Source organism: Nomia melanderi, chromosome 8 (genome assembly GCF_051020985.1).
Source record: "Nomia melanderi isolate GNS246 chromosome 8, iyNomMela1, whole genome shotgun sequence".
NCBI lineage: Eukaryota > Metazoa > Arthropoda > Insecta > Hymenoptera > Halictidae > Nomia > Nomia melanderi.
Genome location: NC_135006.1, coordinates 16,648,988 through 16,675,230, shown reverse-complemented (window position 1 = coordinate 16,675,230; position 26,243 = coordinate 16,648,988). Strand labels below are relative to the sequence as shown.

The 26,243-nt window shown below is 51.1% G+C and overlaps 2 protein-coding genes across 4 annotated transcripts in view; one reads left to right on the top strand and one right to left on the bottom strand.

The window, feature by feature from the left end:
- The window catches only part of LOC116433075 (kin of IRRE-like protein 1), a 319,687-nt gene that overhangs the window by 234,133 nt on the left and 59,311 nt on the right, over nucleotides 1–26,243 (bottom strand). The gene's annotated exons all lie outside the window — the stretch shown is intronic.
- On the top strand, nucleotides 13,387–25,968 carry LOC116433064 (glucose dehydrogenase [FAD, quinone]). Of its 3 annotated transcripts, none has more exons than XM_031990756.2 (10): nucleotides 13,387–13,566; nucleotides 15,005–15,213; nucleotides 22,447–22,575; nucleotides 22,813–23,009; nucleotides 23,221–23,580; nucleotides 23,962–24,109; nucleotides 24,192–24,509; nucleotides 24,603–24,973; nucleotides 25,089–25,183; nucleotides 25,284–25,968. In XM_031990756.2, exons 2-10 carry the CDS (start codon nucleotides 15,006–15,008, stop codon nucleotides 25,363–25,365), a joined length of 1,908 nt encoding a protein of 635 aa, XP_031846616.1. In that variant the 5' UTR covers nucleotides 13,387–13,566; nucleotide 15,005; the 3' UTR covers nucleotides 25,366–25,968. The 3 variants fall into 3 exon arrangements, with proteins under 3 accessions (XP_031846616.1, XP_076225908.1, XP_031846617.1); XM_076369793.1 differs by having other exon boundaries at nucleotides 14,901–15,213; XM_031990757.2 differs by lacking the exons at nucleotides 13,387–13,566; nucleotides 15,005–15,213 and adding an exon at nucleotides 21,549–21,753.

Genomic DNA, 26,243 nt, shown 5'->3' with positions numbered 1-26,243 from the left:
GCTCGGCGACCGGGGCTTCATTAACGGCGGGTTAATGCGCGAGCATCGCGACACGGCCAGAGATGTTGTTTTGTCGTGGAATTCGCGACATTTGCCGGCAAGTTATCGTTCCCAAATTAACAACTCGAACCGGCGCGCGTACATCATGCACGCCGCGCATTTCGATTCGGACGGCCGAATTGTACACACACGAGCGAGCGGCCGGGCGGGCAGCCTCGCCGCTCTAAACCGTTGTATTAGCAGTCCCTGTTAAGCTGATTCGCCGGGTGGCCATTTTCATGGTAACCAATGGCGTGCCGACTAATTCGTCGGTGCTACGAACTTCCAGCGCCGGCAGTTTCGCGAGCAAAACGATCCCGAGTTTCGGAGGAATTTATTTTTCGCTTAAACGCGCCCTCGTAACCCGCGATCCCCGCTTGTACGAGCTTTATCGGCGCCTCGAAATTTCCTAGAAGAACAGAGTCATATCCGGGCGCGATACGCCCCTGTGAGCGGGGTCCGCGCGCGATTATTTACATAAAATATCAATGATAAAATCAACTCGCTCAAAGCGACTGATGCAAATACGGGTAGGGGCAATTTCGCGAGATAAGCGAACGCGCGTTCCTCCGGTTTCGTTCCTCGTTCCCGAGTTTTTCGTATTTAGGGAATGCCCCCGTTGCGATCCCTCGTCGCAGCGAATGAAAGAGATCTCCGCGTCGGTTCGATGTACACCGGCAACGTAAACACCGTTCGACGCGTGGCGCGCATGAAAACACGGTCGGATTTAAACGCGAACGAATGCAATCTCGCGGGTGAACCGTGTCGAGCTCGTGGATTCGAGAATCTCATTTGTAGGATAAGTTTCCGGTCCGGTGCTCCCGTGATAGCCTACTATTGCGATAGTTCCCCTACGAAGCGTGATCTCTCGGAACACACGTATAGTTTACAGTTCGTAACAATTTGATGAGGAAAACGAGATAAGAGCGGACGAAAGCTAACCAAGGTTCGTCTCCCGAGCGACCGGGAGCATCTGCCTGTGACTCGGCGTCTCGTCGGCGACTCGCGTCGGCCAGGATCGCGGTCGTAGCCGGTGGAAGGACCAAAAGACCGGGGACATGGGGCGCAGTTGCAAAGGAGCAAGAGTTGGGAATGAACGGCGCGGCAGGGGGACGAAACGGCAGGGGACCCTGCCGGGTAGCAGTGCGCGACAAACTTCGAACAAGTCGAGCAATCTGGAATCGAATGGAGTTTCGGAGACTTAGCCGAGTGAAAAATTGCAGGAGCAACTTTCGCGATGCTCTCAGACCCATTAAGCGGCTCAACAAGTACGATTCCAGTAACCGTTTTGCCCGTGGACTTTGAATGGAGCTACGTACCGAGGGAGCGAGACAGCCGTAGCCGGCGAGATGAAGTGAGAGGGGGAGGAACGGAGTGAGGAGAGAGCGAGAGAGAGGGAGAGGGTGAAAGGGTTCGCCGGAGAGGGAACGAACAACGAGGGAGTAGTCGGAGGGAAAATTGTTTGTCGGAATCGTGGAGCGGGACTCCCAAGGGGGAGTGAGGGCCTGGCAGAAAACACGAACCAGGAAACACGCCGGTAAAGGAGCCAAATGCAGCGACATCGTCCATACCTTTTAACTGGTTCTCCGCGTACCGCTTCGACCCATTCGCCGTTCGCTCGCTTCGAAACTCGAACTCGACTCTTCCTTTGAGCCGGGACTGGTTTAATGGGATACGGACGGGCCGACCCTCTTTCGGCTTAATCTGCGTATCGACGACTCGACTCGACGCGAGGCAACGCGACGCGACCCTCCCCGACCCGAGCGACAGTCGATAAGGGTTAATTACTCTTTTACGATAAACCGTGCAACCCTGTTTCCCGACAGATACTCGTCTTTTGCGCGGCGCAGGGAACCGACTATAAAGCATCGATGCTCGCCCGAGTCTACGATGATCGAATATGATCCGTTTAAGGAATACCTTGAAACCTGAACGTGGCGTAGAAGTTTCCCGACGCGGCATCGCGCGGTAATTACCATCGATACGGTCCGCGTCTTGCCGGTCCGACTTCTACAACGGCAAACATCCGCGTAAGGAATTCATTAACGAGTTTCCTCGCTTCATATCCATGAAAAGAAATTGCTACCGCGGGTAGGGTTTCAACGCAAAGTTTCCCTCGGCAGAAGGAGCACCGGCTAGGCAATTAACTCGCCTCCCGGTCATTCTTCTTCCCGCTTTCTCCGCGATTTTTCCCGATTTTACCTATTCATCGACCCATCCAAGGAATCGACTTGCCCGCGCTCGTCTCGCGGCTGACTCTGTCGGAGGTGCATTGATTTGTCAGTTGATCGCTTCACCGCGGAGCATTGAAATAAATGAAATTCGTTTGACCGGTATCGCGTATCTGTTCGACGAGGGGAGCCGAGCGAAAGCACGTGCGCGCGTTCTGTGAAAGCGCGGGGCAAGGACGAGGAAAGACGACCGACAGAAGGACTCGTAGAAAAAGCAGAGTCCTGTGAATGGATCAAAGAGCGCACGAAGACCTCAAGGTTCTAATTATACGGATGGGGGTTCTCTGTTCCGTTTCACCCTGTAAAACATATTTTCCATAAATCTGTTCGAAAAAGCTTGGCAACCCGGCAAAGGCGGGCTGCGAGTAATGCGGCGGATGGGATTAATCTCTTAGTGCATTCAGTTCAGCAGCTGACGTTACCCTGTTATCTAATTGCTCGCGCTATTAAACGTGAATATTCGCCAACGGTTGTTTTAGACGTAACAATCGTTCGAATACAAGTTGCATGCGTCGCTCGTCGGTAACGAACGGGCCGCGTTCGACGATCGTCGTCCGTTCGCGAGGACGCGTGGTTCGTCAAACTCGGACAAGAGAAATCTCGGTCGGCCGTAATTTTTTCGCGTTGACCTCGCCCGTTCGGTTCTAGTAGCCTAATTCGGTTTGGCTCTTCCCGCTTTCATTCGGTCGCTCGTTCTCCTTGGGCTTTCTTCGGAGAAAAGTTTCGAGGGGTCTACTTTGCGAGGACGTGCCAGAAAGCTCTCGCATTATTTCGTTTCTTCTAGAAGAAAGCCGAGCACTCGGCCCTTCTCGTTCCTCCGGCTCCAACCTCGTCGAGTTTCCCTCGTTCGACGAGTGGCCCGTTTGAAACGGCGTTGCGCGGCGCATTCGTATGGCGGCCGGCCGGTACGTGTGTCCGCCATAGAGGCGCGCGCCATTTCCCCCGGCTCTCCGCGCGTACGTTTAATGGGAACGACGTTTTTTCGGAGCGCCGCGAGCGTGAATAAAGGACACGGTTCTTATCGGCCGGCCGTATCTCCGGTCCTCCTCCCGATTTTACCCCGGATCGCGGCGACGCCGACGGTTCTTCCCGTTTCACGCTCTAATTGGTTCATTATTGAACTTCTTTTTTTTCTCTCGGCAAGCGGGTATTACCGCGCCGCGCCGCGCCGCGCCGGGGAATTTCGTAATAAACGGCTGCCTCGGTTACGGGGGTTAGGGAGCGCGGTCCGAGCTCTCGTAAATTTTCGACAGCTTTAAAGGCAAATATGCGGGGGCTAAGAGCAGACGCAACCAAGTAAGTACAAAGTGCGCGCCGCGCTTTTCAGTCATCAACGCTTTCCGTGTTCCGTTGCGCCGTCAACGTACGGCGCGGCAACGACGTACTTTGACCGGTCGCAAGTCCAACTTCTCTTCGTAACAACGCGGTACAGGGACCATTCTTGCTCCACGCGGAAGAGTGGAAAAGGTTAGCCCGGCCGGATGCACCGCGCGGCGACGAGAATTCTCGTCGGTCGTAAAGCTTCGCGTACCTCGTGGATGGCGGTCGCATCGATTAAACGTGTGCTCCGTTTCGTTTATACTGGCCCGAGTTTGTCGGGGAACAGACCACCGGCAGAGTCCACAGTTTTCGTTCCCGCGATTATTCATGCATAACCGGGAGCCCGTACGTTCAGCCGCATATTAAAGAAACGCACGATACCCCCTGGAATTATTAATCGATCGGCGTCTCGCGAAGGGCTCGCCGACTAGCTGTGTCAATTTACTTTAATTAATATCCACCGTAATGGAAAACGCGGACTGACGAACGTCGCGGGAACCGCGGAACAAAACGAAATCCCCCCCGAGGAAAGCGGCGGAAAGCGAATGTAAAATCACCGACTAGTTTTCCTGGTTGAATCTCGACAGCTGCGGCTGGCGTCCTTGGCAGAATGTTCGAGCTACGGGTGGATATCAAGCGGGGAAGGATGCTCTGGACAATTCGGGTTCCCGCGAACTCATGGGCGCGGTAATTATCCGCGGAATTAACTGGCACGGTGATCACCGATGACCGGAGCCTCGAAATTTCCTTGAACAGCATCACAGTGTAAGAACTGGGATACCAAATGATTGATAATTATTTCTGCTACCGTTCGTCCGTGTAAAGAAAATGTAAATAAAGTCACAGAAACTGCTAAAAATTCTTGCGTGCAGTTAAGTGTTGGCAAGCAGTGAAAATAAACGAGACACGTTTACGTGTATGGACGAGGCGATTACGCTTTGTACGCGATCGCCTGAAAATCCGTGGAACTTCGTAAACCCGTAATTTTAATGCCTCCGCTTTAGCAGCAAAGCAAAAGTTCCACTTGGCATCGATAGGAAGAGCGCAGGGGATTGCGTCGGAAATAGCTCGGCTATTTGCCGACTGCTACGAGTGCAACGCGGAAAATAATGGCGTGCCAGGCTGGTTCGATTGAACGTCGTACGCGCAAATCTTCGCGAAACAACGGGACAGTGTTTTCGTGTTTGCGTAGTCGGTGATTATTATCGTTGTCGCTGTGCCCTTTCGTAACGTTCGAATAATGTCGAGCAACGACACGATAATAACGTATTTATCAATAATCGCAACGGGAGGATGCGATTACGCTGTAATCGTAACGCGAGAAATCCTGCTACGCGGAAAATAATATTCCGCTGATGTTGCACAGCTTCGCAATTGTCTGGTTTTCTTTTCCTTATTATTTTTCGTTGTATAATGAATTTGATGCGCGAGAGAACCGCCGGAAAAAATAACTGAACCGCACGGAATGAACGTGCAACGAACGGCCGCGACCTGTGCAATTTCTGAATGCATGCCGTGAGAACGCGACGACAGATGTGCTCGGACTTACGAAACACCTACGCTTGCAACGTGTAAATATTACCGTTCGGGCTGAAGAAGCGTGAGCTTGCGTGCCGGCGTCCGTTCCGCGGGCCTGGCATCGAAATCACTCCTCCGATAAGGGCGACGGAGATAATGCCCCTCAGCGAAAGGTTTCCCAACGAAAAGGTCGTTAGGAGGAAGGACCGTTGAGTGTTCCGTTGCGCCACTTGTAGAGGAAAAATTCACGGAGAAATCGAAGCTGCGAGGTGCACGCGCTATAATTCCGCCGACAATACACCGGTTTGTTCTGCTTGCCACCGGTGACAAATGCATACGTTGAATAATTCAGGGTGTTTCGAACGCGCGATATTTTGCATAGAGCGTTCGCGGTACACGCGGTGTTTAATGAGTTCGTAATCCCTGGCAAAAGGGGCTTACCGGGCGGCGAGAGCTTAAGTATCGTGGCCGTTAACTTGAACGGAATTCCTCGGCGAGAATCGATGCGATTGTTGGCAGCCCGACAACAGCGCGAGTTAAATAAATCGATTCGATTTCAATGCTCGTAACGGCGCACCGCCGGAATTCCGAATCCCCCTATGTTACCGTTTAGCGAAGCAGCGATAAATTTTTCCGCAGACTTCGATTGCGGGCCGGATAAAAAACAACTATTGTCTCGTCTCGCGCTCGGAATCGTCATTTCCCACCTGAATATTTCCTCCGCGATCGATCGATCGCCGTTCATCGGAACGGCAGGCGTCCGGAAAACTCCTTCGATCGTTAGTATCATTTCGTTCGGATGTTTTGCGTGGAAACAAGCTGCAACGTGATACGAGCACCGGTTGCTCCGTTCTATCCACCGGTGGCGTCTAGTCGGAAGGGTGTTCCAGCGAGCGTGCGGAACGACTTGACGCCGTCAGCTCAGCCCGACGGTATACAAGGAAGTACACTTAGAGCCGAAGACCAGGTTGAAGTATCGTACAAATCTTACCGCAGGGGTCGAGCTTCCGATTCCGCGGGAACGCATCCACCCCAATGGCCGAACGATGTCGCCCGAGAGCTCTTCCATACACCCTCGGGCTGAGCAGACTTATTGGATCGCGTCTGAACCGTGTTCGCGAGTATAGTCGGCCCGTCATCAGGCTCCGAGCTTCGCGAATCGCGGCGCGAACGAACCTATCGGTTCCCCCCGCATACGCAAACTCACCGGTAATCGTTTCCCCCGGGAAAAATCCGCGGGAGCTCCGCCGCGAGTTCCTCCCCCGGATTTATTTTAGCCGACGGCGTCGACGGTCCCGCCTTGTCAGCTCTGTTGGCCGCGTCTTCGAGTTCCTTGCTCAGGAAATTATAGATATTTATAGTAGATGGAGGATACGCATAGGCGGACGAATATTCCGCGGATCCTCGGGTCCTCGAGCCGCAAGATTAACAGAGCCGGCGAACTAACTTACCGCCGCTTTATTTTCACGGGAAATAGACGGAACGTTTCCGAACGTCGGGCGCAAGTCAGAAAATTCCGGGATTCGCGCAGAGTACCTCGCGGTTTCACGGGACGCCCGGCTGCTGGTTGGCCGTCAGAGAATTCGCTCGGGAAAAAGTTTCGCGGCGTAGATAGGCCGCAGCGAGGAACTTCGCTGAAACGACGCTCGAAGCCTATAGCTGCGCGACAGTTTGCTTATTTAAGCTCGGCTTAAGCAAAGCTCTCGAACTTGCCGAAATGAGTGAAGGAGGACGGAAACGGCGGGGGACGGGGGGTCGGGGCACGGGGAACGCCGCAGTTTACCAATCGTAAGATCGAACTTTCCAACTTGGCTGCGCCGCGCGGTGTAAGTACCGTAATTTTCGGCTCGTGTGTATGCGTGTCGGCGTGTATCCATCGTGTAAACTGACCCCTCGCCGAATTCGGGATACGAGTACCGGGCTACGGTACTCCGTAAATTGCATCGACCTCCGCGCTATCGATTGCAGTCGCCGGTTGCGCGAAAACCACGCTCGTCTTATCCTTCCTCGCGTCTCTCGTCATCCGTGCGCGTAAATCTCCTCCGATACGCGTCTCCGCGTGGAAATTTTCCTAAAATCGATCATGTTTCCGAAGCACGCTTCATTGCCTCGGCCCAGAGAATTTCTCGCGTTAGCTCGATTCCCTTTTAACCTCCGTAGGCGTCGCCGCGCGAGCCGTTCGTGTGCCGAACTGATTAACACGAGAAAATAAAAGCAGAGAAGCTTAATGAAATTAACCCGCGAACGATTCGTACGCGTCCCGTTCCCGTTCCCTTTCTTACGCGTTTCACTCCAGTTCATTTCTATTCGTAATGTCCGCATTGAATTTTCGCGCAATAAAAATGTAAAGTGTGGGAAACATTAAAGGGAGCGCGACGAGGTCAAACCCGCGCCGCGTTTGACGTGTCCCTTACGCGGCACGGAAAATCACGCTCAAATATAGAGTCTAGTTTTGATGAAATCCGTCGCATGGATCGAGCACGAATTTGTTTGCCGGCCGAAACGAAGTTTAAAAGTTATTAATTCTTTTCAGCTAGAAATTCCGGATTACCCGGGGCGGAGGAGACGAATACTCGCGGAATGAATTTCGTGTCTAAATTAAAAACTTCAAAAGCAGCAAGGTTACCTGTACGCGTCGTCTTTATGAAAATCCGCGCTTATCTTGTTCCCTCGTTTCAAGTTGAAACTGCACTTGCCTAGTCCGTTACTCGGACTCACTCGAAACAAGAAAAGTTACGCGGCGAATAAATATCATTGAATCGCTCGGTCGACGCGCGCCTTATCCTTGCGAATCCCGTCCCCGAAATTCGTTATCGCCGATTATCCAGCGATCGAGCGCGAACAAGCCCGATCGATGGGAATCGAAAGTTCCGTCTTTGGTTTATTTCCAGCCGAATCGAGCGTGGAAACCGCGAATAGGTTTGTTTCGTACGGTGAATCGGAACACCGAGGGAAACCAGCGCGGGAGAAGGGAGTCACGTCGGAAACGGTTTGTCTTTCCCGACGATTTGCCCCCGTGTGCTTTTTCTCTTGGCTGCCCTCTGTGTCGTGGTACCTTTTAAACAGCGAGAATAGATTTCCGTAATTCTGCGGAGCTTCTTCTTTCATCCATTATCGCGAGCCAGCGGAGCCGTCGGAAAGATAAACGAAGCACGGTTAATACATCCAGGGACACGAAAATTATAGTCCCTTAGTCCGCTCGACCGCGAACCCGAGAAGAGTGCATTGTCTTTGCCCACCGACATTATATTCGTTTTACGATAACTGCGACCGTTAAGGAACTCCGCGCCGCGTCCGTTCGTTCGATGACTTTCCAACGCAGCGGCAATATTCCGTGGTTCACGTTGCGCTGCACCGGCCCGAGCGCGCGGAGCCTGGATATTAGACGAAGTAGGAATAATAGCGCGGAAATTGAAGTTTAATTACCGATTCCGCTGCGGCTGCGAAGCAATCGCGAGCCGAAGGGCCATTAACCATCGTCCGCTCGTCTTCGACGGTCAATTTTCCGCTCGCGCGTCGTGGAATTTAAATCAGTTATTTGTTGTTAATTATACCCGTCCGATCGATAGGTCCGCCTCGCGTATCCGTCGAACGGAGAGAAAATTTGCAATCGCGACGGTACGCGGCCACGTCGACGCGCGCAGTCCGGCTATTCCGTGCGCTCGCGGCGACGCGGAGACAATAATTAACGATCAGTCTGTCCGCGGGATTTGCTTAACGTTCTATCGGATAACGAAACGATATTAGAGGCGGACCGGCGAGGCGAGCCGCTTATATAATCCCTGGACAAAAGGAATGGCTTGAAGCGTCTTTTGCCGAGTGTTATGCAGCTGCCGTATATATATGACGGATTATCCGCGACGCGATGCGATCACAAACTCTCGGGTTGCCGGTTTCGAGTTTTTACATGATGTCATCGCCATTCTACGCGATGGGGCCGACACTAAAACCGTGTACGCGTATAAAGATGCTGCCGCGGGAACGCTGCCGTGCCGGCGCATCCTGCGAGCGATGATATTCGGTAGGAAAACATAACCAACGGCTATTTGCAGTGGTCGCGGCGTGACAGTCGAGTCGCCTTAATGCTCGTAACGTGCTCCACTAAAGCGGACCGAGCGCCGTGCAAAATATGGACGGGACGCGTATTCCCGCGTGCGCTCCCGAGAACGTGCCGCACCCGCTCGCGCGCGCCGGCTATTATATTCTCTTATCCACGCCGGCGAAGAAACGATAAAACCGCGCGATCAGCCGCGCTTCGCGTGTTAACGAAACACATTTCCACATTAACCCGCCGAAACACCATCGCGAGTCGTCGGGGAGAAATATCGACGAGCTCCGTTCGGATGCGTGCTTCCTTTCGGATTTCTTTTTTACAACGGTGAAACGTATTTACGCTGATTGCGCCGCGGCACGGATAAACCAGAACCGTCTAAACGCTGGTCGTGCGAAGATCGAGCGAAAAGGATTTCCAGATAAGGCAGCGCTTAGTATCGTTCAATCTTAAAGCGGCATTTGCATATTTGATGCGCCTGCCGAGATGAGTTAATCGGTCAGCGTTGCTTAAATAACGACGTGCGGGAGAACGAAGCTATAAAGCGGGTCTCCTCGAGCACTGTGTCTGCTTCCCGGTTGCTCGGGCTTGAATAAGCGAACCCCTTCGCAATATTAAACGATAAATTCTCCTTCTGTTTACCCTTTATAATTCACAGCGTTGTCTAAACAGGCGGTAAGATTTCCGTCGACGTCACGACTGAACAGCGAGTCAAATCGTTGCCGGAAATCTGTCGAGTGTTAGCGAACGTAATCGTGTTCGACCTTCGAAACGAATACGAAAGAGATGTATTCGCGTCCTGAACATCCGGCAGGGTTTCCCTTTTTCAAATTTTCAAGCCGCTGACAGGCATTGTCGCTGGAAAGATCGAAATTACTCATTTCCCTTCTGCGAGAATACCGATTTCGAAGATTCGTGCAATTCATCGTATGCACAGTTAACGCTAACGATACGCCGAAAAAGTGACTTGCGGTTAAACTTATCGAGAAACAGCCGTAGGAATTGCGCGGCGCCTATCATCGAAGATTTACGATCGTTGGTTAATATGGTTATTGATTGCGATTTGATCGGTGTAACATGCATCGATGCGTCATCGACGAGAGCCCGCGGGAGCCTGCGATCGTTATCGTTGGAATGGAAACGCAAAATCATGCGATATCGATTCCCGCGAAGAGCCTCTTCTGTTTGTCGAACGGACAAGCCGAAGGAGTGAAACAATGGGGAGAGCGTATTCGTTGACAAAACGGAAAATACCTTGCGTAAACGGTGCTCGTCATCGAACCGCCGCGAGTCATCGAAGACACTCGTCCCGGCATTGTCGGAGATCCGTCTCCCGCGAGGACCGCGTGTGCGGCAGAAACGAAATAGGAATCTCCGCGTTTATTGCATCCTCCGGAATCGCGGTTAACCAACGTATTAACACTAGAGCCGCCGGATGGGTCAACATCGTCCGTTTCGCAATTCTCAGATTCACGATTGTTCCGATGATAAAGAAACTTTCGCTAGAAATTGTAAGGCAAACTCGTGTGTTTGCGCGGATACAACAATGCGAATCGCTTCGAACCTCGCTTTCTCAATTTCCCTATGAAACCGTTAGTAAAATCATTCCAACTGCTCGGTAGTTCGAGTGTTAATGGATCGCGACTAATCGAGAAAATTCTGTCGCTTCCGAGCTCGTAAAAATTTCGAGCGCCTCTCGCGAGTCGTTTCGAGGCTGCGCCTGGATATCGTCTCGCGAAACAATCGCGTAACTCGTTTAGATTCGTCGCTTCGGGGGCAAGAAAACTTGTTTCCGCGGACCACTTAAGAGACGGAGGTGAAAAGAACCACTTCCCATGCTCGCCGAGAAAAACCGTTAATCGACCGGGAAGACGGAGGAGCGGAAACAATACTTCCAACGATAAAGCGCTAGAGATAAAATGGAGCCAGCGCGGGGGAAGCTGCATTAGCTTCGAATTTTGTAATCTCGTTCGAGAATAATCGACTAGTTGAACGTTTACCCAGCGAATAACGGAGTCGAGGGGTGTCCTCGAATCGGGCTCCGTCGAATCGGTAACGGCGAAGGGGCGAGCGAATATTTAATTTAGCGCGAGAGCTCAAGAAAGTGTGCCACGGGCAGGGCGCGACGCGGTTCAACTTATTAGCCGGGGACAGGGCCAATAATAGTCTTATTCCCTTTTGGGATACGCTCCGGCCGCGACTCGAGACTCTGACTCCGAGCTCGCAAATGAAATTGCGATGCTTCGTGTTATCGGCTGCGTCGCCTTATTGCGTCGAGCTCTAGATCGTTGGAACAAGCTCCGACGCGAATTACCGCGACAACGACGAGCAATCGCAGCGACAACTGCGAGCAGTCTTCGGATTTGTCTTGCTCCCTTCCCTTTCGTTCCCTTATATTCCCGCCGAATACGCGTAAAGCCTGAAATTTACATTGGTGAACTTGTATTCGATATGCACCCCTAAGCTCAGTGTTCAGTAACTAACGCTAGAGGTTCCAGAGAAAACTCGGGTAACGCGCAGGAACCTTAAGACGAAATTCGTGAGAAGTATGCCTATGGAAGGATTGTAGGTTACTGGTTGCACGCTATAGTCGCGAAAAACCCGGAAGTCCCATTGTCCAGCGCAGCAGCGAGTTTCGCGGGAAATATGATTTCTGTTCAACCAGGTGTGCACGATCCGCGTCGGAACAATGCCATTTCACGGATCCGCGGCGATTCTTCGGCTCGTTAGCGTGGGAAATGGTTCCCCGATTAACGTCGCTGCTCGGAATACCTTAGGATGCCCGCCAGGAAAGAAGGAGAATCGCCAGACCACGAAACGCGATTCCAAAACGTCTGTCCGCAGTTTCATTTCGCGAATGATAAATTTCGAGGGAAAATTATCGGCCGGCGACACGCTGTTTCCCGTTCGGATTCTCATTTTCAGTGAAAGAGTCGTATCAGCGTTCGATGCATCAACGTTATCGGTTTACCCGTGCATCGGATCGCCGAGAAAATCCGTTCGACGCACCGTTCGCAATATCAGCAGGCGTCCAAGGACAGACGGTGTCTTTGATCTCGGAAATCGGACGGTGTAGCCGATTATTAATCGCGCCGGGTCGAATCGAAACCACGTAATTTCGGTAATGGCCATTTCCGTCGTTGTTCCGAGGTAGGTAACGCGGATGCAGCCCGCGGCGAAAGAATTACCGGTCACGTATGTATCAGATGTCACGTAGCTATCCGTGGTCAATGAATCCAATTCAGTCGAGCTAAGTGAAACGCTGTTATCGGGCCGCGCGGTAGCGTGTGCCGGCGTTATTATATTCCGGGCGTGTACGATACGAAATAACCGCCGATTCACGGTTTATTAACGCCACGAGAATACGGACGATCGTTGCTTTCCCGTGGACAATGTTCCCGTCGTTAGCAATTTCGTCACGAAGATCGAATCGTTTGAGCGCGTTAGTACCGGCGGTATTATGGGAACGCGAAGACCCAGGTCATAAATATCGGTTCGCACGAACGCATCACGCGGAAATGAACGATCCCGATCGAGTTCCTATCCGGACTATCGAACCGCCGACGAAAAAGATCGACGGTGCCAGCCGAGCACGAGTAAAACCCTATCGAATCGACCAGCGACCATATCCGATCCGTATATACGCCCGGTTTCTCGTTTAATAATTTCCCTCGATGTATTTCCGAACTCGAAGCCACGTACAATTGATCCGTCGGGTAAAGCGTCAAAGGTTAAGAAGTTGGACGAAGGCGGTTCAAAATATACCGTGGCTTCGTTCGAGGGTTACTTCTGGGAACTATCGAATTTCCAGAAGAGCCCTCCTCGAGAATGTTCGATGAGACGACTTTGATCGGGCGATTAGCGATTCCCGACGGACTCGCGAGGATCCAAGGTGTCGTGAGTAGACGAATGGCTAATTAAGCTGTCGTACATCCGCGGAAAACAAAGAGAAGAAAACGATCGGCGTTTACGATAACGATTATTCGTATCGTCTAAACTCCGGGTAGAAGAATCCTATGGCTCATCGAGGGTCATCACGGAAATTACGCGACGTCACCTACGATCTTCACCTTGGATCCGAACGTAGGAGTGATCCGAGACCGTCGGATTCGACGAAAAAGTCCCAGCGATTTTCTCGGGGAGCCGAACCACGCGGCTGCGAAGAGGAAAAGGGCAACACGGTGGGAGACGAATTATAAAAGGACGTTCGACGGTGAGAGGTTTTACAGTCACACGTTCCGCGCTCGTAGCTGTGAGGCTGTACCTCGTGTGCCGTACCTGCCCTATCACGTGTTTATTGTGTTTATCTCTTGTGCGCATCCGTACACGCCGAGCGTAATATCGCGCTCGATCGATCCTCGCATTCAACGGATTTCTAGTCAATCGATCGTCCCGTGATATTCGAAGGTAAGGTGAACGACCGACTGCGAGTGTGATTATGCAACGAGGAACAAGTGCGCGGACGGAACTCGCGGAATTGTGAATCAGTTTTTCGTCGCTGATCGAAACTCGGCCGGGCGGGGCGGATCCGGTCACAGAGCTCGCGGCGTTTTTGGTCGTCCGTCAGTCTTGTTAGCTCGAGGTTCGTTAAAAGCACACCCGTGGAATCCTTGCGGTCGTCCGAGGTTCCCGCGGCGCGGCGGCGACGGCGGCGGCGGTGCGCTCCCCAGAACAGTAAACAATGAAATATTACTAAATCGTGATTAACGTCGCGCGCGTTGCATCCCACGCAGCGGCCGGATGATAAAGTGATCGTCGGATTTTCAAACTACACCGCGGAGCTCTCGCCGCGTAATGCTACGAAAACGCGAGTTAATAATTAACGTTCTCGCGCATACTTTTTCCAGCGTTGTTCCTTCAAATATTAATTCCCGCGGCGCAGTGGGCGAGAGAGCGCACGGCCGCGCGCGCGCGCGCGCTGCCTGGCCGCCTCGGTAAACGCGGCCACGTTAATTAGAGGTAAATTAATTAACACGGCCGGTTAGTTAGATGCGCATTAATTCGCTCGGCTTCCTAATTAATGCGAATATTTATTTCGGTGTGATTTTAATGCGGCTCGGGCTTACGTAAAAGGGAGCATCGGGGCTTGTTCCTCGCGCCGGGAAACGGAGCCGAATGGAAATTAGAATCGACTGCGGCGCGCGACGAGCCTCGGGAAACGAAGACCGGGGAGCACAACCAGCCCGCGAGTTTTTTTCCGCGAGAAAGTCGGACCGCTTCAGCCCGCATCGCGCACGCGATCCGCCTGATTTCCGTACGGCCCTGACTCGGATTGCCGACTACCGGATACGGACATTAGCCGGTAGCAAAAACTTCCAAGTCCGACCGAAACGCGAATATCCGTACGCACGCGATTCACTCGCGATGCGACCAGTTAGGGTGCGTTTACTGCGTTTCAGACGGAACCTAAGGGAGTTGCATGTCGATTCGAAGGATTAAATACCTTTCTATGGTGTGCAAGCTGTCGGAGTTGAATTATCATTTTAGATTATAGTATATATATATATATATATATACTATATATATATATATATATATTACTAAACACTTCTAATATCAAATAATAGTATTTAGACGCTTCTGTCGTAGCAGATGTGATTGAGTAGCACAACTCCGTTGTAAACGCCCCCGTTTCCATTATAAGCAATAAATTCATCGACCTGTCCATTCACGAGTCATTACCTAATCCTTCTTATCGATCTATCACGTAATGAGAGAGTATACGGTACCGCTTTTTCCAGTCACCCGCGCCACGTGACACTGCCTTGATAATTTTCTTGGCCGTTGTACGATCGCAATTTCCGCGAACTAGCGCACAGAATAATTGTTGTTTTGTTCGGCGAAGGATGTCGTACAACGCCTCCGTGACATCGGCATGCTCGGGCCCCTATCTAGGGCCGAGTCTTGCCAGCGCCTGCCCAGGCGCGCAGTTCCTGACCTTTATGACGCTGCTGGATACGTTCATCCGCTCAAAAAACGAAATCTCCCAATTGTGTGACCGGGTCAAACCAGTCGACCCGCCAGAGAACAATTACGACTTCATCGTTGTCGGCGGTGAGTATTTTCCACCTTTAGTTCTGTCGCTACATCGCGCAACTCGATTCGGTTTGTTTCCAATTGGCCGCAGCGTCACGGGCAGATTGTATTTAACATTCGATACCGTCGAAACGATCTACTTTGTTGCATCGAAAACTGTTACGCGGCGTCGAACGGTTTGGGAGACAATCGAGTCGAGCGTGCCGCGATATGCAAAATTCACACACGCGTACCAGCATTTCACGGTGCCAATTGAATTTTTCATATGTAACGAGACACACGTGTCAACTCAATTGATTTTAATTGTCAAGCACGTCGCGCTGGTAAGACAACGCGAAGAGACAAATATTTTATGGACCGTTTTCGTAGCGATATTATTCATCGCGTTCGAGAATATCCTAGAATTTTATCGAACCAGAGACACGGACAGCGAACGCGGGAGAATGTTTTACGTGAAATTCCAACCGGGAAATCGATCAAGCGTTTCTGTCAGCGCGATCGATTCTATTTAGCTCGCGAAATCCGCGGAAACTCGAGCAACGAATGGAGTTTTCGTTTCATCGGTGGAAATGTAATAAGGGCGATTAAAATTTTAGACAAGGGAACGTCGGATCTATCGACGGTCGATCTGTCCGTGTATATTTTCAGCCGTTTAACGAAGCGCCGATTAAAGAAATCAGCCGAGTCGAATCGATCGGTTTTAACGAATACCCGGCCAACAATATACCCGAACAACGTGGGCGCAATATGCGGCTGATTGCGGTAAAGTAATCAAACATTCAAATTAATCGGCTTTACGATGGTAATCTCCCGCTTCGTATATTTAAACGCGAAGAATTTAAGGACAAATTCGAATAAACTAATTCGCGGAGATACCGAGTTTTCCGTTAACGCGGAATAAAAGATATCGAATCGGGATTGAATAAGGTTCGTTAGATGTCGCTCACTTCTGCGGAGGAGCCCTGAACACTATTCCTAGCGAACCTGTCTATTTCCTTGGTTTCATCAGTTTAATCAGTCAATTGAATTTTCCACGTTTCAAATAATTTTAACTAAAAACTTCAAAACACGATTCGCGACACTTTCGGTAGAAATAATGTTAACGAAGACTGTTTAAGTCCTCCCGAATATTCGAATGTTCACATTATCACCGTATACGTAATTCGCGAGTTTCACTGTGAAATTTACATGTTATGGAAACTACGCGCATACGATAATTACATACGATAGCTTGCGTAAGTGAAGAATTTTTATCATTGTTTCGAGAAAGATGAGCAGATTACGCTTGTCGTTCCGTATACGCTAACCGGCGAATACGGTAATTCGCGAAACGCGATCGATTCGACTCGATCGCGTTGGCTCCCGAACGAGTGCGTTGATTAGTAGATTTCGGCGGCGGGTTAACCTCCGTTACGGGCGGAACAAGTGACGCAGTAGCTCGTCTTATTCGCTGAACAAGTTATGGAGGATGGAAGCGAAGCAAGCCTAGTGGAATAAAGGAGTCGGTAATTGGATATTTTACGAGGCGGTTGGCGAAATCGCGGAGGTAAAATTCGCGGCGCAAGTTCGCGACTTTATCCGGACCGTTTAGTCGGCCTGACGGTCGGTATTAATCCTAGCTGGTTTCTCTTTCGGTGATTATTGTTGGTGTGCAACCGCGAAGGCCGTTTTTACGCTCGCGCGACACCACGAACGGCTGCCGGTTCCGTTTCGTTTCGTTCCGTTCCGTTACGATCCGCCACGCTGCCTTCAAAGACGGCGCGATCGCACCGCGAGATGCGATCGAGCTTGAAGTTCTCGCATCGCAAGCGTTCGGAAACCGACACCGTTCGTTCGGCCGATGAACATTCTTCCCGACACGTCGCACCGCGATTACTTTCGTTCCTGTAATCGAGGGACAAGCGGCGCGACGAGGTTTCGATACGTCATCCTCTCGGTGCGCTTATCGCGCGATTTTACACATGTACGATTGCATCGGTTAATTAGACCGCACATTAGAAAGTCGACGACGACACAAGGAAGGGGACTTTATCAATTTCGTAGTTAATATCTCGGTTGAGCACACACGCATTAACCGGCTGCATTTTTTTCCGCATTCGTAATTACCAGAGGTGAAGTGGACGGACGATTATTGCCAAGGATAACGCGTAGAAATGAAAAACCGATACGAGATACGAGAATGACGGTCGTTGAAAGCTTCGGCGCGCGGGACACGCCTTTTGAAACCGGGACGGCACGTTGGAAATGAAATGAATTCGTTAAATTCGTCGGAGATACGTATACGCGTAAACGCATTAATTCCCCGCGAATGTCCGCAGATTAATGAAAACTGCGATCGGGTCTCCCGTGTCGCGCGGGGGGCCGTCCCGTCGCGTCCCGTCGCGTCGGACGAGTAACATTTTCAGCTTTCGTAAACGGCGTTAACGCGTGCGCGACGGACAAACGGAATTATCGCGGATCCGGTCGCGGCACTGTGGCGCATGCCGCCCGGTTCGATCGAAATTCAACGATTATCGCGGGTCACAGGCAACGACGAAAACGCGATTCGACGCAGCGAGATCGCGGCTCGCTGTTTAGACGCGATATTAATACGAACTGTTATTCATTCAGTGGGCCCAGCGTGATTATTGGCGTCATTAATTTAATTTCGAGTTCGCGCTTCATCGCTGTCCTCGCCAAACGACCGAGCAGCCCCCGTCCCAGCCGCCACCCTTCCGGCTCTGCCTTGCCCCGTTTCTCCTCACCCCACCCGAAACTAGCTCTCTCTTGTTCTCCCTATCCCCCTCCTCAACCCCCCCGCCCCTCTCTCTCTATCTTCGCACTCGCTCCGTTGCATCATTATGCCTCGTACGTATAGTATTCGGTGCGCCCGCGTTCGCTCGCCGGGAGATAAATTCTCGAAGGCGACAAAAACCGCCGTCAGGCAGCGTCGCGACGGGAATGTCCCTAACGAGCCAACGATGACGATTTAACCAGCGAAATCAGTTCCACCGAAAACTTTCGCGATCGCAATTGAATTATCACGCGGATAGAGGTCTTGGAAACCGATTAATCTTCTTTAGACGGTGCTCGAAGCAGACGGCGCTCGGTAATAACCGCCGTCCGTCCTATTAATTGGATAATGAAATACGAAAGGAAATACGAAATGAATTCGGTTACGCGAGAATACGTGGCGCCGGGAATAAACTTTCGATTACGGTTAATGGAAATTCGTCTCGAAATGAAATAGGGTCCCGGGCACGGAGAAACGGAAAAGGCGTGACGGCAAAAATCAACCGGGAAAGGAAGGTGTCGCTGCCTAAGGCCAATGGAAAGTCTGAGCGACAGTCCGCCGCGGCGAACAATCGTCGCAGATGCACCGCGGGAGATTCGATCTCTTCTTTTTGCCGATGGGTATCGGTGGGAACCGCGGAGCTGTCGCACAAAGAAGTCGCTTGTTCGGTGGTCGTGCGCCCGCCGTTCGCGGAAGGTGCCCTCCGCGGAAACGGCGATACCCGCGTTCCATAAATCATCGCCGCGAACCGGTTCCCCGAACGAAAGGTTCGAGTAATCGGGGGAATCGCGAACGTTAGCGATTCGCCGCGGCGTTTTCGGTCGTTACCGTATCGCGCGTGCACGTCCGCGCCGGTAAAGACGATAAAATATGAAATTCGCTGAGGCGCGTACCGCGGAATAGTTTACGGTCCGGCGGGCCTGTATTTGCATAATCTCGCCGAATATTCAGCGTATCGCGCGATGAAAACGTTATTTGCCCGGTGACACTTTGCTCGATTATACGCGATTTTTCGCGTTCTTTCCTTCGCCGCGGGCCAATCGATGCGCCCGCTCCACGCTCCGGATTAATGCGCCCAGTTTTTGGCACAGTTTCACGCGAACTGTTTTCAACGAGCTCAATCAAAATTTCATTGTTCGCCATTTTCATCGCGGCCTCTCTCTTCCAGCCGCAGCTTTTACCGCTTCCCATCTTTCCCGCTCGCGGGACCGTTTTTCTCCCTCGAAACTCCGGACGCTCGCGAATTTTCTCGCCGTAAACTTGAAACGAAACGTTGGCACGTTCGGGGGTTCATCTGATACGGGTTATCAAAGTTTCCTCCGTCGAGATCGTAAATACTAATCGACGATTGTTATTCGAATCTTTCGACTTGGAAATTTCCGTTCGCAGACGATGAATCGTTTAGCGAAACAATGGAGCATCGACTGAGCGAAAGACGGGAAAGACGAACGCTCACGACGGAGAACAGATTCGAAACCTTCTTCGAACGACCGAACTGTCTGCGCTGCTTGAATATCGTCCAACGATAAACGTCGGCACCTTCGAGTAGAAACGGTCGCCTAAGTGCAAGACTTACACGCGTCGTTCCACACGTCTTTTTTTGCTTCCAGTAAAAGCCACAGATTAATGCAACAATGTTCACGGGCGTGGAACACGCTGTGCCACGCTCTCGAACGTTCGCGCGGCTAGCTGCACTGACACGTACAGTTCGCTCTTCGTCGAGGAAAACGCTCGCGTAGTCCTAGCCCGAAGATACCGATCGACGAGAGGCGTAATAAGCGTTGGCCAGGGCGAACCGAGCGGAGACGCTTTATGCGCGGATAGACTCGGAGCTGCTGGCGGAACAACGTAAATAACGTAGTTCCGTTAGCGTCGGGGCGAACTCGCCTGTTCCATTATGGTCGCGCCGACGGAACGGAAACGGAGTACGCCGGACGCACGCGTATATCGAAATATGTTTCTAAGGGAATATAACTCCGGGGCCGCGGTCTCGTCGATCTGCGAAAGAGGGTGGGCGCGGGGGCAGGAGAGGCGAAGCTAACGGGAAATCGTGGAAAATCGAGGAAAACGAAGGATACCGTCGGCCGACCACGCGAATCGATCGAGAACGATGCAGGTTCCTTTCGGCGTCGCGTATAATCGCTCGCCTCGTCCCTCCTCCCTTCGTCGCTGTGCCGGTGTGCCGCGGCAATGCGATTATGCAACCGTGTCGACCGTGTTTTTGCCACAGTGAACCGTTTTCTCCCGATCTAACGCCGCTGCGGCGGCGGTACGCTCGCGTCTCGCGAAAAATGACATAGAACGCGCTGCAACGAGAAAAACTCCGGTGCGCGACAGCCGCGGGGACACTTCTTTCTCCAGGATCGACCGGTTCTTTTCGTGAACGGTGCCGACCGACAAGATCGATACGCGATTCGCTTGACAATTCGGTCGAGTTATGAGGAATCGAGAACGCTGCCTCGAGAGACACACGCAACGATTCTTTTACCACTAGGTTTACCTCAATCCGACGCGTATCGAGTTTTATAAATATTATTTGGCAAGTATTTACATCGATTGTGTATCCTGTTTCATCGCCTTTCAAGCTATAATCTCCAAGATCTAATTGAAGAAATATCGATCTCTCTGAGAATAATAGAATCAACTATATATATATAAATTACTACTTGTAATAGTAAATAAATGCACATTAATAAGAAAGAGCATCGCTCTCCCACGCTCTTCCACAAGGCACTATCACTTCGCATTCCTTCGTCTTCCTTCCTTCTCTCACTCTACGCACGTGTCGGGCGCCTTCTCGCGGAACGAAAAGAATCCTGAAAAACACAGCTCAGGCGGAAGGAAAATAATTCTGTTCCGTAATTCTTAAGACTCCGCGCTGCGCTTCCTTTCCCTCGATCAATCGACTCGAATAGAATGAGATATCAGAGCCACCGGTATAACTTGTGAATCGGATGAGACACGGTTTATCTTCCGGCGTATTGGACGCGTACGGTCGAGTTGATCGGAAATCAGTCTTCCAGGAACGCGATCCGGCGGATAGATGCTCGCGGATACGATATCGTTCGTCCGCCCTTTTCACGAGAACACCCACGACGAGACACTTAATCGGCAGGCTAATTATTCGGATTAATCCGGCGGCTGGGTTTGCACACAGTTACGCGAGCTTCGCTGTTCGCTGATTACGGCCGCCACACGTAGACGAAACGCTGCACGCACGGCGATTCTTATGCCAGCGACTCGTTTCCTTATAATCCGATGAATCGGCGTTTTCACACGTTCACGGCGAGTCAGTTTATCGTTCCATTGGTTGGACCGACATAAAAAGTGCCTGCCATTTGTCTCGCGGCTGTGAACGATGAAAGATACCGAACGGGCGATAATTAATTTGTTTGCTTATATAAAAACAGGACTTTATTAAGCGCGACGGTGTAACAGAAGATTACGTTCCGGGTTGCGTCGATCCGATCTCGAGGAAGTGCGAGCCGACGTGTGTCGTTTTCAAGTTCCGACGTTTCCGTTATCCTTAATTGGATGCAAATGTTCAGGAATGCGAGATAGATGAGTTAATCTCCCGAAGCCATCGGAGGTCAGTCGACGAACTAAAGCTTTAGTTGCGTATGCACATGCGTCACTTCGTTTGCGTATCGTGTGCCCGAGATATCGGCGGGTATTCCTGTGCGAGCTTTTTCCTTATTCATCGTATCTTTTCCCGTGAAGTCGAAAGCGGCCACGAGCAACACGGGGACGCGGTACCTGCAGGACTTTTTCTCAATTATGCGAAGGTTTGTGCGTAATTCTTGAGAAACTACGTCCGCCGCATTCGTTTCACGCCAGACAATTGCAGTATCAAGGTAGATAACACGGTCGTTAAACATTTAAAGTTTTCCTTCGACCTTATCGGCCGCGATATAATAACGTGACTCCGATTGCGTATGTTACGTGCGAACGCATAATCGATTACAAGAACGTTCGTTCCCGCAGGGAATAACCTGCCGTCAATGTTAACAATTAAGATTTACAACGACACCTCGCTCGCACGAGTAGAAAAAAAGTCCCCGTGTAACGACCATGGATGACATACGGCCAGTGTACTTTGAAAGTAAACTTTTTCGAGTTATCGTGCGTCGCGTAATTACACGCGCGTACACGTCCCTGTCTCCTGTTTGAGAAAGAAAGCGCGATTTTAGACGTTTTTCCCGCTTTCCTCGCGCGCGCGCGCGTGTGTGTGTGATCTCGCGCGTGTATCGTACAACGGCACGTGTAAATGCGGTGAAACACGTTTCTCCAGGTGCACGCATGGTGTAAGCGACTTTTACTCGGTGGCTCACCATGGCCAAGGCCTTATCGGGTCGTTTCCTATACAGAGTTTCTTCGTGGCTGTTACATTACATGCGACACTATGTCCGTTGAATCTCACCGGAGTCGGGTCGAGATTTAACAGCTCCGACCAACACCTAATTTGCATCTTTCCGCAGGTGGAACGGCCGGCTCCGTAGTGGCATCTAGACTGAGCGAGCTGCCGGAATGGAGAGTGCTGGTGCTCGAAGCTGGACCCGACGCGCCACCGGGTACTTCCGTTCCGAGTATGGTGGCGATGTTTCTAGGTAAGATCCTCGTTCAACGAACAGTGACGGATACGTTACTCAAATTATCGGTTACTTAGCACATTTATTATTCGAAACGTTGCCCATTGTTCGCGAAAGTTTCAATTCGAAAAGGTTAAAGATCTGTACGATCGTGTATTATAGTCGACTAGGTCTAACGGCCGGTTCAAAATCTCCGGTTTCCGATAGTTAACGGAGTCCCAATGGTTGGTAATCGATTCTAATTGGTTGGCGCAGGCAGCGAGATCGATTGGCAGTACCGCACGATGAACGAGACGAACGCGTGCCTCGCGATGGGAGGATCGTGCAGCTGGCCCCGAGGTAAGAACCTGGGCGGAACGTCGGCGCACAATGGTATGATGTACATGCGGGGACACGCGAAGGATTACAACAATTGGGCTGCGCTGGGCAACCAGGGATGGAGCTGGGAAGAGGTAAATCCTACCGGGCGGAACGCGACGAATCGCGGTAGAACGGCGTCGGCTGCGTATAGCACGCAATCGCGAGCACTTGCACTCCGCGCAGGGATTGCGACAAGCGAGTCGTTAACGAGGGCAGCGGTTTGCCAATCCATCAGTCTGATTCACGCTAATAAACTGCTAGAATTGCGAGTGCGACACGGTACTTTTTGTCCCGTTATTGTAGGTCTTGCCATATTTCCTGTGCTCGGAGAACAACACGGAGATCAACCGGGTCGGCCGTAAATATCATTCGACCGACGGGTTGCTGAACGTCGGCAGGTTCCCTTCGAGACCCGACATATCGGACGACATCCTCGCAGCTGCCGCCGAGAGAGGATACCCGATCAGCGAGGACCTTAACGGCGATCAGTTCGTCGGATTCACGGTCGCCCAAACGATGAACAAGGACGGGGTTAGGGACAGCGCGTCCACGGCGTTTCTTCAGCCGTTCCGTTACCGACGGAACCTCCAGGTCGCCCTGAACGCCACCGTCACGAAGGTCATTATCGAAAACATGAGGGCGGTCGGCGTCGAATATATTCAGGTTAGCTTAACCTCTAATAATACGAAGGAAAGCAACGTGTTCGCGCGAATTACTCCAAGGCAGCGTTATCTCTAAAACATTGTCTGTTTAAAATTATGTATCTTAGTTACTCCAACCACACACATAATAATCCTGACAGACAAATTGTACGAGTGTTCCGTTTCCCGTTACCACCAACTTGTCGACAATAAGTCTTTCCTTGAATGTGTTTTTTCCGCGAAAGCATATTGACCTTGTCGCCTCGCGCACACGCTGCGTGTTGACCGCGTCGCGAAAACGTGTCGCACTTGACGTCTCGCGAAACTATTTCCCGGAATGACATCAGGCCTGAATTTCGACGTTGCGCGTCGTTACGATGGAAAATGGAACTTTCCGTTTTAGGACGGTCAACTCCGGGTCGCCCGGGCCAATCGGGAGGTAATCGTCTCTGGCGGGGCTGTCAATTCGCCCCAAGTGTTGTTGCTCTCCGGGATTGGGCCAAAGGAACAGTTGCAGGCTGTGAACGTCAGCGTGGTCAAAGATCTTCCGGGTAAGCAGCGTTTCGTCGGCGTAACGTCGGCCGCTTGACGCGTCGATCGAATTTCCCCGGTGAACCCTCGTGTGCCTCGCAGGTGTAGGGGAGAATTTACACAATCATGTGTCGTACACGGTGTCCTGGACCATCGATCAGCCGAACGAGTTTGACCTGACCTGGGCGTCGGCTCTCGAGTACGTCGCTTTCCAGAAAGGGCCGATGTCTTCGACCGGTTTGTCCCAGCTCACGGGAATCCTCCCTTCGATATACACTTCCGACGATCATCCGGATCTGCAGTTCTTCTTCGGCGGCTATCAGGCCGCGTGTAGCATCACCGGGGAACTGGGAGCCCTCATGGACAACGGGCGCCGCGGTATCAGCATCTCGCCGACGAATATCCATCCTCGAAGCAGAGGTAGCTGTCGCGATGCCAATGAAATATTCCCAGCCGAATTCACGTGAACTGAACCGAAGTTAATATTACAAGTGAACCATCTTTCTACGTTAGGTACGCTTCGGTTGGCCAGCAACGATCCCCTCGCTAAACCCCTAATCCACGGAAACTATTTGAGCGATCCGCTGGACGTGGCCATTCTAGTAGAGGGAATCCAGATAGCCTTGTCATTCGCCAACACCACTGCCATGAGGAAATACAATATGACGCTTAGTAACACGCCGATTCCGGCGTGCTCGCAGTATCCGTTCCGTAGTAACGATTACTGGAGCTGCGCCGTACGCCAGGACACTGGCCCGGAGAACCATCAGGCTGGCTCTTGCAAGATGGGCCCGGCCAGCGATCGCATGGCCGTCGTAGACCCAAGATTGAGGGTGCACGGTATTAGAGGGCTGAGAGTTGCCGATACGTCCATCATGCCGCAGGTATACATTCTTTTATTCAGTTGCTCCAAGCTTTCCTTTGGTTTTTTATGTTATACTGCTGAATTATGTGTCAACAAAGGTACTAATTGATGATAATTGCGTTTTGTTGATAAAGGTTACGTCCAGCAACACCGCCGCGCCTGCAATTATGATCGGCGAAAGAGCAGCCGCGTTTATCAAAGCAGATTGGGGTGTCGGCGAAACGCAATGGTACGGACACCATAACCATGCAACCTCTTTTACTCCGTGGAAAGTCTCAGCCCCTCGGAAAAGCTATTATTAGTCACTAGCAATTTGCCATGTTTCGTAGTTCCCGTTCTACGATCGACAACTCGCTGGATCTATTGCTTTGGGGGATCAAATACATCGATTGGGACCAGGGTATCTGGTAGTCAAGATCCTCAATGAATCTAGTCCAAGATTCCGGCGAGTTTCACTCGACGCGAGTTACCGACGCCAAGATGGCGGCGTAAAGTCACCAAAGAGGCGAGTTCGAAAGGACGCGACTCGCCGGCCTTTCTCTTCGCCACTGCTGTGATCGAGAGCCAATTGACGCGCGTGGAACGGAAATTCAACGAATATTCGCATTAACGGCGACGCCCGAACGTTCGACATTATTATTATGCATTAATTTAACATTTGTCTTGAACCCCGATACCGTTTTTCTCTCCTCTGCGTACTACCAAGTCAGAAATGTATCTTTTAAAGATCTCCGTGAAACTTGATGCTTTTGCGATAGTTTGAAACTTTAGGTATCACCTTGCTGCGTTGCGCTTCCTTTTTAACGATGTAGAATTTCGAACGAGTTCTTCGCGAATTTCTTAATTTTCCAGTGCGATAGACTAATTAACAATGTAATACGATAGTTGTAATTAATGATACTTAATAAGTTTAACAATGACGAACGATATTCCTTTGATTTTCCATTCCAAAATCGTATTGTAAATACTGTAAAAGTGATGCTTGAATATTTAAGAAATTAATAATAATTGCAATTTCGCCTATCTTATTTATTCGCAACACGTTCCTCATAATCGATGAACAACTGACATCTAACAAAGGAAGTTATCGACTCCGGACGTTCAAGAAATTCTGAAACTTTGTGTGTAATTATAGTAAGTCAAGCCAAATCCATAGCAATTTCTTTTAAGTCGAATTTCGCTTCGCAGAGGTGAAGCCGCTTCGCAAAAAAATGCGAATTTTTCTTTCTTATTAATTATCCTGACAACGACAACAGATAACGACAAAATTTATGTAAATGATAGTTGTC